The 17,301-nt window shown below is 38.8% G+C and overlaps 1 protein-coding gene across 1 annotated transcript; it reads right to left on the bottom strand.

Annotated features, from left to right (window-relative positions):
• Window positions 1–3,647: 3,647 nt before the first annotated feature.
• Window positions 3,648–16,124, bottom strand: LOC120305950 (phospholipase A2 inhibitor and Ly6/PLAUR domain-containing protein-like). The gene is made up of 5 exons (XM_039338421.1): window positions 16,076–16,124; window positions 13,733–13,849; window positions 10,495–10,650; window positions 9,200–9,340; window positions 3,648–5,228 (listed from the first exon to the last, which is right to left on the bottom strand). The coding sequence occupies exons 1-5, from the start codon at window positions 16,122–16,124 to the stop codon at window positions 5,020–5,022; spliced, it is 672 nt and encodes a 223-aa protein (XP_039194355.1). The 3' UTR covers window positions 3,648–5,019.
• Window positions 16,125–17,301: the final 1,177 nt, after the last annotated feature.

Here is a 17,301-nt window from a genome sequence, read left to right as displayed (position 1 = left end):
GACAATCTGCAATGTCTTATTGGCTTGAATGTGTACACAAACTGCTTAGTCGGACCAATCGGGAAAAAAGCAGTGCAAAGAAGGCGGGGAATATCAACTTACAAACACAAATTCCCGCCCTTTTCTAAGCGTTTCCATCCCTGATTGGACCCCCCCGACTACTCTTTTGCCAATAGCAGTACATAGAAGAGATTGGGAAAAGGATGGGAAATACGTGGTGCACTTTAACTCTAATCGAAATAAGGTTTGGGCTGCTTCGTGTACCGAATCTAGAAACAAGCGCTTGCTGCAACATAATATTCTTTATTATACTAGCTCCATGGGCGGAAGTGGCTCAAGATTAATGTTGCATTGCATATGATTCATTATTAAATAACATTTATGTGTAGAAGACATTACGAATAATACAAAAGAAAAAAAATGCTTAAGCCATTTTCTTTTCTTTGCTTAGGCGCACTCCAATTTCCCGTAGAATCCATTCCGGGTTTTCTATATAGCCCATTCTTCGCTGACTTTGTTTTCAATTAAGCCTAGCGGCGGCTATATTCCTTCGCAGCTCCTGTCATCTTCTACTGCGTTTCAAAAATCAACCTTTGTTTCCTTCGGACGTTGCTGTTTATTTCAAAACATCATCTAAAATATGTGCCTATTCTCAGTTAATCACCTCAATAATTAAGCATCATTTAAGCATGTTCTCAGAACGCTGCTTTCAAGAGACTGATAGTTTTCCAGCTATATAATGTCTGGTATGATTACTGTCATCCTGAGCGTCCTTATGCAGATCAACATGTGTAAGGACAAAAAGCCACATGGATGCCCTAGACCAGTGGTTCTCAACCTGTGGGTCAGGACCCCATTTGGGGTCGAACAACCATTTCACGGGGGTCGCCAAACAAGGCTGTCCGCCATTTTTCCCCCTTTTGTTTGGCCATGCCCCTGGCACCCGGTGATGTATAAGTGGTTGGGGGTCACCACAACATGGGGAACTGTATTATGGGGTCGCGGCATTAGAAAGGTTGAGAACCACTGCCCTAGACCAAGGGTCTGCAACCTTGACAACTTTAAGACTTGTGTACTTCAGCTAGCTGAGGAATTCTGGAAGCTGAAGTCCACAAGTCTTAAAGTTGTCAAGGTTGCAGACCCCTGGCAACCTTGGCTCTTTTATAACTTCAGCTTCCAGAATTCCTGAGCTAGCATGGCTCAGCATGGAAACCTCTCCATTTCTCCGCAGCATGGCTGGCTCAGGAATTCTGGGAGTTGAAGTCCACGAGTCATAAAAGAGCCAAGGTTGCCTACCCCTGGTCTAGACCAGGGGTAGGCAACCTTGGCTCTTTTATGACATGTGGACTTCAACTCCCAGAATTCCTAAGCCAGCATGGCTCAGCTCTCCCTTTCCCCTCAGCATGGCTGGCTGAGGAATTCTGGGAATTGAAGTCCACGAGTTATAAAAGAGCCAAGGTTGCCTATTCCTGGTCTAGACCAAGGGATAAAAACCTCTGGCTCCATTTTAACTATGCAACAATTCTACAAGAAAGGTTAGCTTTATGGCCAAAAGTCATAATCAGCCCGAGTCACTTAACTGCCTTACTTAACAATGGAAATTCTGGTCCCAATTGTGCTTGTAGTGCTTGTAAGTCAAGGATTACCAGTATGTAAACTTACGTCTTGATGGTCCTAATATGATGCTCAAATTGTATTTACATTTAATATTTGCTTGGAAATCTAAATAAATATGTGGTATTTGATAAAGATGGCATAAGCTCTGGTTTATAACATTATAAACATTTATTACAAAAATATATAAAAATGGAACCAGCATTTTGTTATACTCATGCAGTTGCAACAATGATCATTTGTCCAACAATTGCCGACTATAGTATGCACAGATATTTTATTTCGCTGTTTTAGAGTCACTTTCCTCTCCCAGTTTTATATAAATTTGCTACTGATTATGGGCATCTCCTTTAAGATACTTGCTTCTTGTGAAGGGTGGTTCAGAGATAACTGATGTTCCAAGGCTTAAATGTTGAAGCAAGAACAATGAATTGCAATGGTGTATCTTACCTCCAAAGGAGGGTGGAATGTTGGTGCATCTATTTTTACTGCAAAGGAACTTACTTTAAATGGAGCTCACATCCCGGTGACTATTTGGACATGTCCATGTAGGTTTCTTGGCTACAATTCCCCAGTGCTTTGTGAGCAGCTTCTAGCATATGGTTTTGGTATCCCAGATTAGCTTTCAGTTCTAGAATTTCTTGGTTACTCACCCTAGACTTGACAACACTACGCTTTTTTTTCTGAGAAAAATGTTGGATAAGTGCTATGCATGTGTAAAGAACAAGAAACATCTAAGTTGGAAATGTTTTTAAAGAATGAAAATATAAGTAAAATTCATATATTAGAAAGACTTCAGAAAAGGATCTCTACAAGAATGCCATTATTCACTAAAAGCTTATGTACTATCGTGACTAACAAAATAAAAATATAGACTTCGAAATTAAAATAGTCATATGGGTTTCTGTCTCTGTCTCCCTAGCTCAGAGGTCTTCAAACCTGGCCCTTTTATGACTTGTGGACTTCAAATCCCAGAATTCCTTAGCCAGCATGCCTGGCTGAGGAATTCTGGGAACTGAAGTCCACAAGTCATAAAAGGCCAAGTTTGAAGACCCCTGCTCTAGTTGATTGGCAGCTGGTTGGCTGTCATGCAAAACAGAGTTTGATGGTGTTTTTCACATGTATCTGACACATTGATGGAATATGTATATCCAATAGAACCCATATCATATTCCCAGGCTTTGTATATGCACAAATAAAGCCTGTTTCATAAGTTTTAGTGACTTACTTCTATGGAAACCAACATTAATTAAATATTGGTCACTCACAAAATTCTCACTGTTGAGAAGTGGGGTACACTCAAGGTGTATGGTAAAAAACATCAAGATGATAGCCACAATAGTGTGCTTGAAACTCCAGCCATTTTTTTTAGATCACAGAGTTTTGATTGCACCATCATGATTCTAGATGCACCCATGATTCCAATGCTAAAATGAATGAAACTATAGTAATCCCTAATTGATAATTGACAATTGGATAATTGAATTAGCTGGATCCGGAAAATAGTTCCAGATCTTTATTGCAGGAATACTGCCCTTGTCCTGACAGACGTTTTTCAATGTGGAATTAAATCAGCCCTGGAGTTCATTTTATCTTCATTTCAAGTAAAAGCATGAATTCTGATGATTCTATTGAAAACAGTCACACATTTTACATCAAGATCCATCAAGACTTTGGGATCAGATCCCTTGTGTTTGTTTCCTAAATGCCAATTATAGCTATTCTGTATCTAAAGCCCATGACATTCAGGTTAAAGCTTTTGCCTGAATGTTATCAAAAAAGAGGTAATATATGTGAAACAGAACTGAAAATCATTAATATTCCCATCTTTCAAGCTAAGCATTGATCAAAGGTTTAAAAAAAGATGGTAAAGTACATGCAGAATAAATAAAATCTTCCTCTAAGCTTAAGAAACAAATAAATCAATATCTTGTATTTTGTTTCTTTCATTGATTTTATTCTTTAATGAATAAAAAAACTGATTAGAAGCCAAATTCAATCAAACATTTAATCAAATGGTTGTCCTAGTTTAATGACAATTACTATATATATTCATTTATTACAATAAGTAGGGGAACATAGAGGAGAGGCGGGTTTGTGACTTAGTATCAATAGCCATAAAACCACCTCAGCATCTAGCAACTCAAATTTCTCCAAAATTCACATTTGCTGCAGAAAAGATTCTAACATTGGTCTGAAAGAGGAAAACTTTATACTAATTCTGAACTGAAATCTGTTCTTCCGTCGAAAAAAGGCATCTGTTTTTCTACAACATTCTCAGCTTTTTTTTTCAGTTCCTTCCACATGTGGGCCACCATTGACTTCAGATCAGTTGCCCCACTCATTCTTATCACATCAAAAGCTTTGGAAAGCTTAACTTTCAGCTCCGCTCCTGATCCAGTCAAAATACTTCAAAAGGATAGTAGCAAAGAAGAGAACTTCTCTTTGAAGGTCCTCTGCTTCACCTCATCTCACTTTTCTTGAATTGTTCCACTGCTACCTGAAGTCAAAGTCCTCAGGTTCCTTGGTTTATATTCCTCCTGCCCTGAGTACTTCAGGAGCACCCAGAAGGTTAGTATCTCCACCCCCCCCCCCCCATATTGTGGAAGGATCAAAAAGGGTGGGAGGGAAGTGACAATTGTCTTGCATTGGTCAGACAGTCCTTTCACATGTCTCTCCCTTCATCCATTACAACTCTAGGGTGCAGCCATGAGGATATTTATGAAATATCATGAAGGTACAGCAGCAGTAAAATAACATGGGGTCAGTGTCAGAGGGGAAAGGGCCTTACAGTAGAAGAATCTTCAAGCATTTCATCACAGCATTCCTTTAAGTGGTCCGTGCTTTCTCCAGAGCTGAGAAAGGCTTTGCAGACTTCACTCATTATATTACATTTTCTCTTGGGATTTTACTGAGAGCTAGGAAACTCCATACTGCCTGGGAGATCATTGAATAGTACAGAATGGGGCTCTCTCAACTGCTTGGGAATTAAGATCAAGGATTCCAATTTTTCAACCTTGCTTGAAAAAAATAGGCAATCATTTTTTAACATGCCCTTTCCATTCCCATCAAATTGAATGAGAAGGCTAAAAATGCTATATCAAATATGACCCTAACAGATGAGTTCAGTCTTTAACCAACACATCAATGCGTCAGTATTATATCAACTGCTATGACTATGATAACAGTTCAAATCAGAACTGGTGGTTAAATAACCGCTTTCCATAATAAATGCTGTAAGCTGTAAACAACCGGCATGATGATGGATTAGGCCTTAAGGCATCAAATGGCTAATGCTCAGCTCACCAAGAAATTTTCCATCAGTGATACCAGAGACCCAAAGATTAACATCTTTGGTTTAGCATCTGCATCATTTGCTCATAAACACAGTTGGCCCTGTTAGGATCAGAGCTGCAGCCTCAGGAAGCTCGACATGACTAAAAAGAAGAGTCTCACTGGTCCAGGAAAGCTGCTGGCTGTGCTAACGGCTGGTGTGCATTCAAGGTTGGTAATTGTTGAACTGGCCTGGCTAAATGTTGCCGCACCTCCAATGGTAGCATCACAGACAGCATGGGTAGTGCAGCCCTTCATGGCAACTTTTGTAGATGTTTCTTCTGGTGTTTAGAAAGACAGAAAATTATAAATTGCATGTTAACCACAAGGGGGCAACAGATACACATCAATCCATTTCTTCAAGGCCAAAAAAATACAGTAGTCTACACCCACTTCTCTTAAGGTAGATGGCCTTCCTTCTCAGAAAGAACCAATTTGCTGCATTTGTAATTTGCATTTTGATAGAATGATTCATATCCTTTCTTTTAAATTAAAGATAGTCAACAGTCAAATCCTGTGCAACCTAATAAACAGAAAGCAGTGTAATAAAGAAGGACAATACCACAAAACTTTTTACAGACAACAGAATCAGCACCCAGTATCAACCATATTACCTCAGCTATTCATTTTGCTTCTGTAAACTCATAACATTTCCCATAAATTAGCTGAATGACGCAGTGGGCCTAAAATATATTTGTAAATTTGCCAGCCATTTGCCTATAGAGTAAAAAAAAATGTTGGAACTCTTTTGCTCCCATAGACTTTGGACCTCTTATGATCGGCACTGACATATTTTAGAGTAAATAGCAAGGCTGTTCAGAATAGTTGCAGAAAAATGGGTTTTTCTTCCACATCTAATATTGATCTGAAGTGCTATGAGAAATGGAAAGGATGATCAGAAGGATATTTAACAAAATAACAGATTTGGAAGGGACTTTGGAGGTCTTCTAGTTCAACCCCCTGCTCAAGCAGGAAACCCTATACCATTTTAGACTAATTGTCCAATCTCTTCTTTAAAAACTCTAGTGTTGGAGCACCCACAATTTCTGAAGGCAAGCTGTTCCACTGATGGTTCTAACTGCCAGGAAATTTCTCCTTAATTCTAAGTTGGCTCTCTCCTTGATTAGTTTCCATCCATTGCTTCTTCTTCTGCCTTCAGGTGCTTTGAAGAACTGGTTGACCCACTTTTCCTTGTGGTAGATATTGGAACACTGCTATCATATCACCCCTAGTCCTTCTTTTCATTAAACTAGACATACCCAATTCCAGCAACCGTTCTTTATATGTTTTAGCCTCCAGTCCTCTAATTATCTTTGTTGCTCTTCTCTGCACTCTGTCTAGAGTCTCGACATCTTTTTTACATCATGGTGACTAAAGCTGGCCTTACCAAGGCATTATAAAGTGGTATTAACATTACATGTAATCTTGATCCTATCTCTCTGTTAATGCAGCCTAGGACTGTGATTGCTTTTTTAACAGTTGCAACACTCTGCTGGCTCATATTTAAGTGATTGTCCACTAGGACTCCAAGATCCCTCTCATAATTACTATTTTGAGCCAAGTATCACCTATTCTATACCTGTGCTTTCAGTTTTTCTTGCCTAAATGTAAAAGCTTACATTTCCCACCATTCAATTTCATTTTGTTAGATAGGACTCCCTATTCAAGTCGGTCAAGGTCCTTTTGTATCTTGAGTTTATCTTCTGGCTATCCCTGCCAATTTAATATCATCTGCAATTTGACGAATTTGACTTCTAATCTCCTTGTTTAAATTGTTGATGAAAATATTGAAGAGTACTGGGCCTAAGACAGAGCCTTGTATACCCCACTGCATACTTCCCTCCATATAGATACATTTCCATGAAGGAGTAGACATTACATGTGGTTGGTCAGCCAGTTATGAATCCATCTGATGGTGATGTATCTAACTCACATTTTTCTATCTTATCAAGTAGTAGGTTGTGGTCTACTTTATCAAACTTACTGAAGTCCAAGTAAATTATATTCACAGCATTTCATTACTCCACTAATTTTGTCACATTGTCAAAGAATGCGATAAGATTTGTCTGGCTGTTTTTGACAAACCCATGTTAGTTTCTGGTTACGACTTTGTTTGCCTCTAGGGGTTTGCAGATTTGTTGCTTGATTATCTTTTCCAGAATCTTCCCAGGTGTTGATGTCAGGCTGATAGGTCTATAGTTTTCTGGATTCATTTTTTCCCCTTTTTTAAAGATAGGAATTACATCAGCTTCTTTCCAGACCTCTAGTAGTTCCCCAATGCTTCAGGATCTTTGAAAAATATGGTTTAAAGATTCTGAGATCAGGCTTGCCAGCTCCTTCGGAATTGGCATTGCTTAGTCTTGACATTGTTTAGAGTGTCTTGGTATTGCAGAGTGCCAGGTCAGGAGAGCTCAAAACAGGCCGGGCAATTCATCTAACACAGTTTATCTTGCCTTTTTCCCAGAGTCTTAAGGTAGAATCAATATTTTTCCCTTTCCCATCTTATTTTCCCAGATAAGTTAGGCTGAGACATGGTCTTTGGTTAAAATAAACAAGTGAACTTTAAGACTGAGTAAAAATATGAATTAAGGTCTCTACCATTCTAATCCATCATGCCAATGTCTACACTTAGCTACTCTAAAAAACTGACTCCTTGCCCTACATTTGAAATGCAGCCCTGGCATGTTAAATGGAAGTTCCATCTACTGCAACAAGTCCAAATCAAAGTTTCTTTCAAGTTTGACTTCAGGGGAATGTCTTATGTTATTTTCCTGGCAACATCATAGAAATAGCTTTCTGAGATTGTTTGATCCTTCTCCCATATATTTTATAACCCTGGGATATTCTGAAGATGTCTAATCTAGGTACTATCCACGTGTGATCCTGCTCAGCTTGTCAAGACAAGCCAAAGTTAGCTAAGTACTGCCAAGTTTCTATCTGAAAAAACTGAGAAATTGAGAAGACAGAGCTCAAAGATATAAAATACTTAAAAAAAGAAAGAAAGAAAGAAAGAAATGCCCCAATTGTTTAAAAACCTAAGACCTCTTCTTTATAAATGTACATTCCATACCTGCTGAAAGCTTTCTCATCTATTTTACTCATGAATTTGACTGGCAGCAGCATTCCTTTGCTCATGTTATTGGATCTTAATGCAAGAAAAAGCCATGTGCCCCTCCCCCACAACACACATAATGCACAAGTTCTCAATGCATCTGTATCTCTGATGAGCACAACATTCATTTCTGCTTGCTGTGTTCCTATGAGTATCTTGCATAGTTCATAGTTCAGATTCCAAACACCAGGTAAACAGCTTAAAGCATACTAACCAGGGACTTTTGGGAGCTGAAGTCCATATATCTTCAAATGCCAGGGTTGAGAAACACTGGCTTAAAGACTGCAATCCAATTTAAGATTGCAGATGCCTGCACAATGTTATGAGCTACTGATGTGGTTCTTCACTTCTAACTTTCCTAGATTCATGTTGGACTTCATGCCCCTTTTGGCAATATACTTAAAAAACTTCCAAGTTGTTTCATGCATCTTCTAATGATATGTTTCCAAACAAGTTTTACTGCTAATCTTTCAAGGAAATTGACAATGCCTGAATCAGTCCATGCCATTACTGGCTTGTTGGACCTGTCCTTGGCTTGGCATATAAGGACCTTCAATGATTATGTCCTGCCAAGTGATTCCTGAGATTAACACTGTGACAATCAGAGTTTCCAGTTTCACAACATCCCTCTGCATCTGATGAGTTTGATAAAGATTGATTAATATTTATTATCACATGAATAGGCAAACTGACTATTGCTGCTGCAACCTTAAGAATTCTTATTGGGATTTTTTTTCTAGATAATTACTAATCTGGGTTCAGACATGGATTTTGCTCAGAGACAGCATTGTTGTCCTGATAGATACTCTGTTAAGAGAGAAACAAAGGGACTATAACAAAATCTCTTGGTGAATTTTAATACTGTTAACCATAGTGGCTAACTGACATAGCAAAGATAGCTGGAGGAAAGTTAGTAAAATTCAATAAACTCTTTAATTAATTGAAAACTTTCTGCATAAAATTGCCATATGATAAATATTTGGACAAGTTTCATTAGACACAACAATTATTATTTTCTTATCTTCCATGCCTGATATAAGGTTCTCCATGTTGTATACATTTTATTTAAATGGTTGTTTTCTAAGATGCAGCCTAATATCAAACCCCAGAAGAACCCATATAAAATGCTGAATGAATTACCAAAATGTATGTATCCAGCCAAATCAATGCACTGAGACTCGGATCCAACACAATCAACAGTGTCATCCTTACAAGAATCAGGAAATGAAGCATAGCAGGCAGGGCACTGAAGACCATTGACCTTGGTATCTAATTCTGGCACTGAATAAATAGAAAAATTGTGGAAACTATATCAAACAGCATAATTAAATAAGACAATGACATCTCTATGGGTTACATATTTTGTGGGGGGATTCCTTGTTTTGAGCATGTTTCTATTAGTCAGTTGATGGGATATTACAGAAGATTAAACAATTTTGTACCTTGTTCTACCTTTTCAAGATCTCTTTTCCCCCCACTCACAGTAGCAGTAAACATAAACTATGCATTTTAAGATTCATGTTCCTCATCAATCATAATTCTTATGTTTATTATGGCAATTTTCTTGTCCCTAAGAACTGAGCTCAGTGAATGAAAGAATGCTTCTTATAAAGGATTTGTTTGACTGCTTATATTGATAACTTTAGGCTATTTCATTTTAGACTGTTCACTGAATTGTTATAAATGTGCACAAGGCAAATTACCCATTTATATATTGTTATATATATCTTGTGTGTCATTTTTAATGTCCTTGTTATGCTGTCTCTGCTTTCAGTATGTTCTTGAAAAAGAAATGCATTTTCAGAGACTTTTTAATGGCCTTGGAATTCTTCCCTCTTTTGTTTACTTCATTTTTGATATTCCTCTTCCCTTGTTCCAACCTTGCTAGGAAGCCAGGAGCCCTGAAGAGGGGTTTCCAACTCAGAACAATGTTGTCAGAACTCTTCCAAAGAGGTTGGAATAGCCATTTCCAGATTAAAACATTTTACATCTCATTTCTCTGCTCCATCTGCTAATATGGAAATGGAAAGACATGGTACCTTGAGAGCAAAAGGTTCACTTTTTAGATTAAGTACAGATTTAAGATTGTGCAATGATCCTTCCAAAAGTGTACAATGAAATTTAAGTTTATAAGTATAAGCCAACAACATGTGTCTGGCTCTGCTGATCACTTGGGCTTAAAATGAGTATGGAAATGATATATTTCCCCAATTTCTTTTTAGAATTTATGTAATCAAATTTGAATCAGGACCATTCTTTCTAGAGTGTGGGAGGTTAAATCTTCACTGCTGACTTCTTAGCAGGCTATCTGGTTATATTTAATTTTTTTTTTTTATCCTGGCCTTAGCTTGCTCACTCTGCTTTTATTAAATGCTCCTTGTGTGAAACCATTTGTACAAAAGCACAAGGGAGTAAAGCTCAGAATAGATACCTACATTTGACTGGAAAATCTGTATTGCAGGCATTGTGCTTACAGCAAAAAACACTGGTCCTTGATCTTCCTTTTTTACCCAGATTAATGTGAGCAGAACCACCTTCGCAGACACTTGATGGAACACAGCTTTTAATAATCCCTTGAGCCTGAAGTTTTTCTGCAGGGAGAAAAATAAATAGACATTTCTAACAGATAATGAGAATGTGCTGACACTAAAAGTGGCAAAACCTATTTAAAATTACAGTAAATACAAAGAGTAGTACCCTGTTCAGATAACATATTTGACCCTGAAAATCACTAACCAGGGAAGAAATCTTTACTGGTGACTGGTGCATCACACAACCATTAACTAGTTCAGTAGTCATAATTTGGAGATAGAATCTCCACCACCCATGAATCATTACATCAAGAGTGACACAGTTTCATAATATCTGTAGCCTGTTTGCCATTGGCCATGCAAGCAGAGATGCAGCAGTGGGCAAAGCCTGGTCACTGCAGCCATCCCAGGTTTGGAATGTGTGTTTTATAAGCAGCCCCAGTGCTTTTTTTCTATATATGAAAAAAAAGTGTCAGAACTCACACATGACATACAACCTGCCTTGCCTACCCTACAAGGTTCCATCCAAAAAAGGTGCTGGAACTCCATTCTGGGCGTTCTATGACAAAAAAAGCCCTGAGGAGCCCCTTATATTTTTAGTCATTCTTTCTCCTCAGGATTTTTTCTTGGAGAACTAAAGGCATGAGCATCCTCAGAAACCTGCTACTTTCATTAAAAGCAGTGCTTTTTTTGTCACAGAACGCACGGAATGGCATTTTGGCACCTTTTTTGGAAGGGAAGAACCGGCTCCTTCTAAGCTGCCAGTGCAAGTAAAGCTCTGGCTCGGTGAAAGGAAGCTGCCCAGAGAAATCGGGGGCATTGAAGGTCGACCCCGAAACACTTCCACGGCCCTGAAAGCAGAACTTCTTCTCTGCCTTGACTCATGGGGCTCCCCCCACCTCCGCCACCTGTCCTCCCCCCTGTGTTGGCCACCAGGGACAGGACTGACTCCTGGAGTGAATCTTTTTGAGGGACCAGGCGCGCTCCCAAAGCAGCAGCGCCACCACTGCCTTGGTCACTCTGGCTCTGGAGGAAGCCTCTGTGTCATCAGAGGTGGAGGAAGACGAGGTGGCAGAAGACATGCTGGCTCCGAACAAGCATCCTCTCAAAAGCCGCAGCAATGGCATCCATCAGCTGATGCTGCTCACGTGATCTGCACCTCGGAAGCTCCCTAAAGCGGTTCCCCCCCCCACTCCGTAAAGGGTTTTCGATTGGAGCCGGAGCTGTGCATGAGTTCCGGCACCTTTTTTTTTTAAAAAAGCACTGATTAAAAGCAATATTTTGGCATTGTTGCCACAAGCTTACCCCTTTTGTAAATGCTTGTGACTACCCCATAATGCACATATAAAAGGGGATTCAATTAGTCTAATCCGATTTATGAGTGGGATCTGTTGAAAGCTACATCTAGTCTCCTAATGTTAGTTAGCTAGATTAAAAGGCCTCCATTTGAGTTCCCACAACACATTACTCCCCTCCTGTAGGATTTCTCACTGCTGGACTGTATCAACAATTTAAACTTTAGGTCAGGTAATTTGATGGATTACTTCTTCCCAACTACATTTACCTGGCCCATCAGAGCAGGAAGGCAGGATACGTTGTGGATCCCAACTATTAATAAAGTACACCTAGTGGGACCCAGGATAAGGGCCTCTTCTGTGGGGGGTCTCCATTTTGGAATATCATTTCCCCAGAGATAAGATTGGCCCCACCCTGCTTTTCTGAAAGGCCTGAAGACATGGTTTTGTCAGGAGGCTTGGGAATCCCATTTGGAGCCAATCAAGTGGTTGTGGGGTAAAGGTTTAAATTGTGAATTTTAAACTGTGGATTTTTAATATTGTTTTCTGCCCAGAGTCAATGTGTATGTGAGCTGGGCGGTTATATAAATTTGTTTAATAAATAAACAAATGTTAAAACACTATTATAAATTATTTCTATTGCTATTCTTCACCTTCCAGCTAAGTTTACTCATAAAGCAAATTTCAGAATAACTCAAGCATGCAAAATTGTCCAGAGTCATTTGGCATATAAATGTAATAATTATTAAAACAAGTGAAATGAGAGGACAAATAAAGTACTATAAACCTTTACAAGGGAACCTTTACCCTCCTGGATACCCAACTCTCCCCAGGCAAAATGCATAATAGAAAATAGGTCTCTACCAACAAGTTGCTTTGTAGTTTCATAGTATCAGAGTGGTGTGGGAAGTCAGCCCCTCAGAGAAGGAAATATTAAAAGGGCAGGAAAATATATTTTCTTAAAGGATCTTAAAAAACGCAGGAAAGCATGCCCAGTTTTCTTAATAGCCCCAGGTCTTCCTTCCCCAAGCAGAAACCAGCTCTATAGAGATGCAGATGTAAATCCAGGGAGCTAGGAAATTAAGAAGACAAAGACCTAAAATCTACATACCCCACCCAAACTCTAAGAGTTATCAGCCCCAGGGAAGCAGTATATGAGCTTTGGACATAATAAGATTGACCCATCACCATCAGAATGCCAGAAAGGCACACTCAGACTCAGGTCAAAGTTCATGCCATAGGAACAACTCCAAACAAAAGGCTCAAGAGGGTATAAAAACTTACTCCCTACATGGGTTCAGCCCCTTTTTTCACTTCTCTTGCTGCCAGAACCATCTTCCTGTCTGGCTCTCCTCTCCAATAAACTACAACCTTCTTCCCAAAGCAGTTGCCATTTTTATTCCCAGCTTGGATGAACCATGATGAAGACTTTTCTTTCAACAGTGGAAAGGGCTGCTGTCTCCAGAGGGCAAAAAAATGGCTAAAGTTTTATTGCCTGCTGGCCAGCTGAACTTTTGCTGTTTGATTCTGGTCCATCACTGAGTCCAACCCCCTTCTCCATACAGGAATGTATCCCCTGGCAAGTGGGGTGCGGCTTCTGTTTGAAGGGACACCCACAACTTCTCTGTTTTTTCATTTTCAAGATGGTTCCATTTTCAAACAACTTCTATTGTTCATAGGATTTATTTTTTTAACGTGCAATGGGTATTTGTTGTGCCAAATTAGGCAGCCACACGCAATTCTTCATGGAAGTTCTCTTTTTAAGTTTATTTATCAATTTTCAAGAACACAAAAGATATGAATATTCTGAAATCAACATATAATTCCTACTTTCCAATGTTACTTACCCAATACACTTTCAAATGCAATAATACCACAAGAGTCATGTTCTGAAGGACATACTTCTATTTTACCGGAACAGTTGTAACCTTGACCAGTGCAAACTTCACATTCCAGAGTAAAACCTGGAGAACAGAGATGGAAAAAATGGTTTTATATATATATATATATATATATATATATATATATATATATATATATATATGTGTGTGTGTGTGTGTGTAGGTCTTTGGTTGTTCGGGTTTTCTCCCACGTAAAATTGGAAGTGTCTTGGCGACGTTTCGACGAAGTCCCATTCGTCATCTTCAGGCTGGTGCTTTCAGCTTCGTGCCTCGAGCAGCAGTGTTAATATCTCTTCCCAATTGTATATCTCTCTCCTCCTTTGTCGTGTCCGCAGCTCTTATCTGAGTATGAGATAAGAAATAAGTATGAGAGCTGCGGACACGACAAAGGAGGAGAGAGATATACAATTGGGAAGAGATATTAACCCACAGTTAGTGGAACCCTATCCCCATCATAAGACACAAGAAAACATCAGATCGAATCCTCCCCTCAACACGGCAGGCAATGATATTATCGGAAGAGGAGGAGATGCAAGGTCACTAACGCCTCCAAAGACCACTAGTGGAGGGATAGGGAAGGGCATCCGAAGAAAAGAACATAACGTTATAGACACATCTTGGCTATCAGCTGGCCAATCAGGGCCAGTAACACGGTCTAGGAGCCGTGCGCAAACGTTACTTGAACCTACTTAAACCACCTTTATTGCAATGGCCTTTTAGCCCTGACGATGCTGGGGAGTTCCCCCAGCGAAAGCTTGACAACTTTTTAGTATAAGTATATTTTTAGTAAAGTATTCTTACTTCAACCCTCCTGGTGATCATGCTTTATTCTTTTATTCATAATTATGCCCGGGAGTCGCATTTTTACCAATATTCTTGAAAATATATATATATAATTTTTGGGAGAGAAATTATTAAATTTACTTAGTTCTGAAGTCTGAAATGTTCCCTTAGGGTTCTAACCAATAATACTATTTGCAATTCCCATTGCTAACTAAAACAAGCTATGGATGTATATATAGATAACCATTTGTTTATATGACGTGTGAAAAAAAAAGGATGCGTAAATTTGTATTTGGGGCAATATTAAATGAGCCCACATACTTCATACAGATGAACTAATTATTCTGCAATGCTATTCTGGATTTTTGCCAGAAATCAGGGATAAATGGAAGCACATGACTGCCAGGATGCATAACCTGTTCATAAACCTGTTCATAAACCAGCTTGGCCTCATTAGTAAAACATTTACAGTATCTGGTTTATATAAAAGAATTATCTGTATGCTTATGTCATTTCACAAACCTGTTGTATTATACATACTCTTTCCTAAAAATAATACAAACAAATTTGAAAGTGAAATTCCCCAGAACCTTATATAGATCAGACAAATTTGCATAAATAAATCCGTCATTCAGAAGGAGATTTCAGAAAATGAAAAACATACGATTATTTGTTAATGATGAAGCTACAGAAATGCCTATCTGAGTTTTTTAATATTAGTGTACTCCTTGAAGGCAGCTTGATGATTGAAAACAAGTATGAATTACAAACAGTAAGAAATCATATTTGAAATAATAAAATCTGAAAAGGGTACAGCAGATAAAACAAGGCATTAGGTCAAAACCTAGCCATTCAATAAAAAGAATGCCTGACCAAATAGGAAGATTTTTGAGAGCCAGCAAACACCGTAACAGCAGAATTCTACACTTACATGTCATGTTATTTTTTTTTTTCTGTTCAATCTTGTTTGATTCTCGAAGAGTGTCTGGACAAGTCCCTGCATTTTCTTAGTAAGGTTTTCAGAAATGGTTTGCCATTGTGAAAAACTGATTAATTGGATCTTGACCAGAACTTCTGTTCATTTGCACAATAAAATCCTTATATAAGTGGCCCAAATAATGTGATTTAAGTTTATTTACATTATCTATGTAATGTTGACATTTCCCAGATTGTTTAAATTACTTCAGTTGCATCATTTGTACTGTTACAACGATGCACCTTTCAGTTTACTAGGTTTTAAGGAATAAGGAACATTCCCCTCACCCAATTAATTCATTAACATGAGGTTTCACTGTATTCTAAACCAAGGAACACAAAACCTGTTGGGTATTCTCTTGTCCAATCCAAACAGTCAGATCTCCATAGAAAAAGAAATAAATAACTTGTATTGTGTCAATCTTTTCAAGCATCTGTGCTGTGTACTCATAAAAGGGACAATAGAAAGGCACCACATCTGTTCTTCCCACACCATTTTATACCACCATCACCAAAGAAGGAGCTACTCACCACTGGCTATCAGTGCTGAGAGGAGACCAAAGCTGAGGAAAGCCTGCATTGTTGCTAGGTTAGAACTGGGCTAAACCTCTCATGTGGCCAGCTTTTTAGCTAGGAAGGATACCTTCAATTACTACAAATGAAGGAGTGTCCCAAAGCATCCTTTCTCCTCAAGGTACAATGGAGAGGAAGTTACACAATAATGACATACCTCTTGACCAATGCAATGCTGCTTTGGCTTTTGATAGGTTTAAAGTGCTGGTTTTAACTGAAGTCCAAGAGGGGAAGGACTCAGAAATATGGGGATAGCTTTTTCCTGTCCTCAATTCTTCTTTGAACTGTGAATTCTACTCAAAAGAAGATACTCCAGGTACAAAGAAGGCAAAAAAGACAATTTGATAGCCACAATTGCATTGTTGCACCCACCATCCTGACTTTTTTCAACCTATCATTTGTAACATCCTGCTGAGTACTTTCAATTTAGGAGCTGGGATCCTGGAAGCAGGTCTTCTCCTCCACCACTGCATCTCTAGAGTAACACCCTCCCCCAAAATCCATTTGGCCTCTTTTATACAGCAATCATCTTCCAGAAAGCTGCTCCAACATGCCTGTTAATATCTCTGCTTTGCCTGCCATCTGTTTGGCAGGATGCTGTTTAAATCCTATTATGTTCTTAATTAGAGTTAGGATGTGTCTTTATGATTTTACTGTTTTAAGATGTGTGCTTGCAGCCATAGAAAAGTAATGAAAAATAAGAGAGAGGAAGGAAAGATGAATTAGTCACATTTTAACCTGTGCAAAGGGGTGCCCTTCCTGCAGATCCACCTAAGAAGCCTTCCAAGGTAGCCAGACATCACATAACATGACTTAACAGGGGCACTTAGAGCTTGTTCTCACGTAACTCCATGCCTTGAATATATAGTTCCAGATTCCCAAGTCTTTCTTCAGAGGAAGCCTATAGTGTTTCATAAAATAAACTGCAAGGACACCAAGATCTAGTTTTCATACTGTACTGATCCATGGTTTGTACGATAAATTACATTGGGCTGTGATTGCACAGCACACTAAGCTATGTATCATTGTTTAGAAAACCACACTGCAGGATTCAAAAGCAGTTTAAAATACTATTTGGATTGGTTTAGTACATTGCCTTGATGTATCCTTTTGTCTTAGCATAATGCTAGCAAAATTTTGTAGTACCAGCAATAATTAAAGCAATGTTTGGATTTAGCATAACA

Source organism: Crotalus tigris, unplaced genomic scaffold (genome assembly GCF_016545835.1).
Source record: "Crotalus tigris isolate CLP2741 ecotype Arizona unplaced genomic scaffold, ASM1654583v1 scf7180000017549.6302385, whole genome shotgun sequence".
Classification (NCBI taxonomy): Eukaryota; Metazoa; Chordata; class Lepidosauria; order Squamata; family Viperidae; genus Crotalus; species Crotalus tigris.
Note: the sequence above shows the minus strand (reverse complement) of the source record. Positions and strands in the feature narration are given on the sequence as shown.

Excerpts from the sequence above, each read along its gene's own strand:
- LOC120305950 (XM_039338421.1), bottom strand. The coding sequence starts at position 16,124 with ATGCAGGCTTTCCTCAGCTTTGGTCTCCTCTCAGCACTGATAGCCAGT. Across the intron at positions 10,651-13,732 it reads TGCATTTGAAAGTGTATTGG|AAAAACTTCAGGCTCAAGGG; the intron begins GTAAGTAACATT and ends TTCTCCCTGCAG. Across the intron at positions 9,341-10,494 it reads TACAGATTTTCCAGTCAAAT|TGCCAGAATTAGATACCAAG; the intron begins GTAGGTATCTAT and ends CTATTTATTCAG.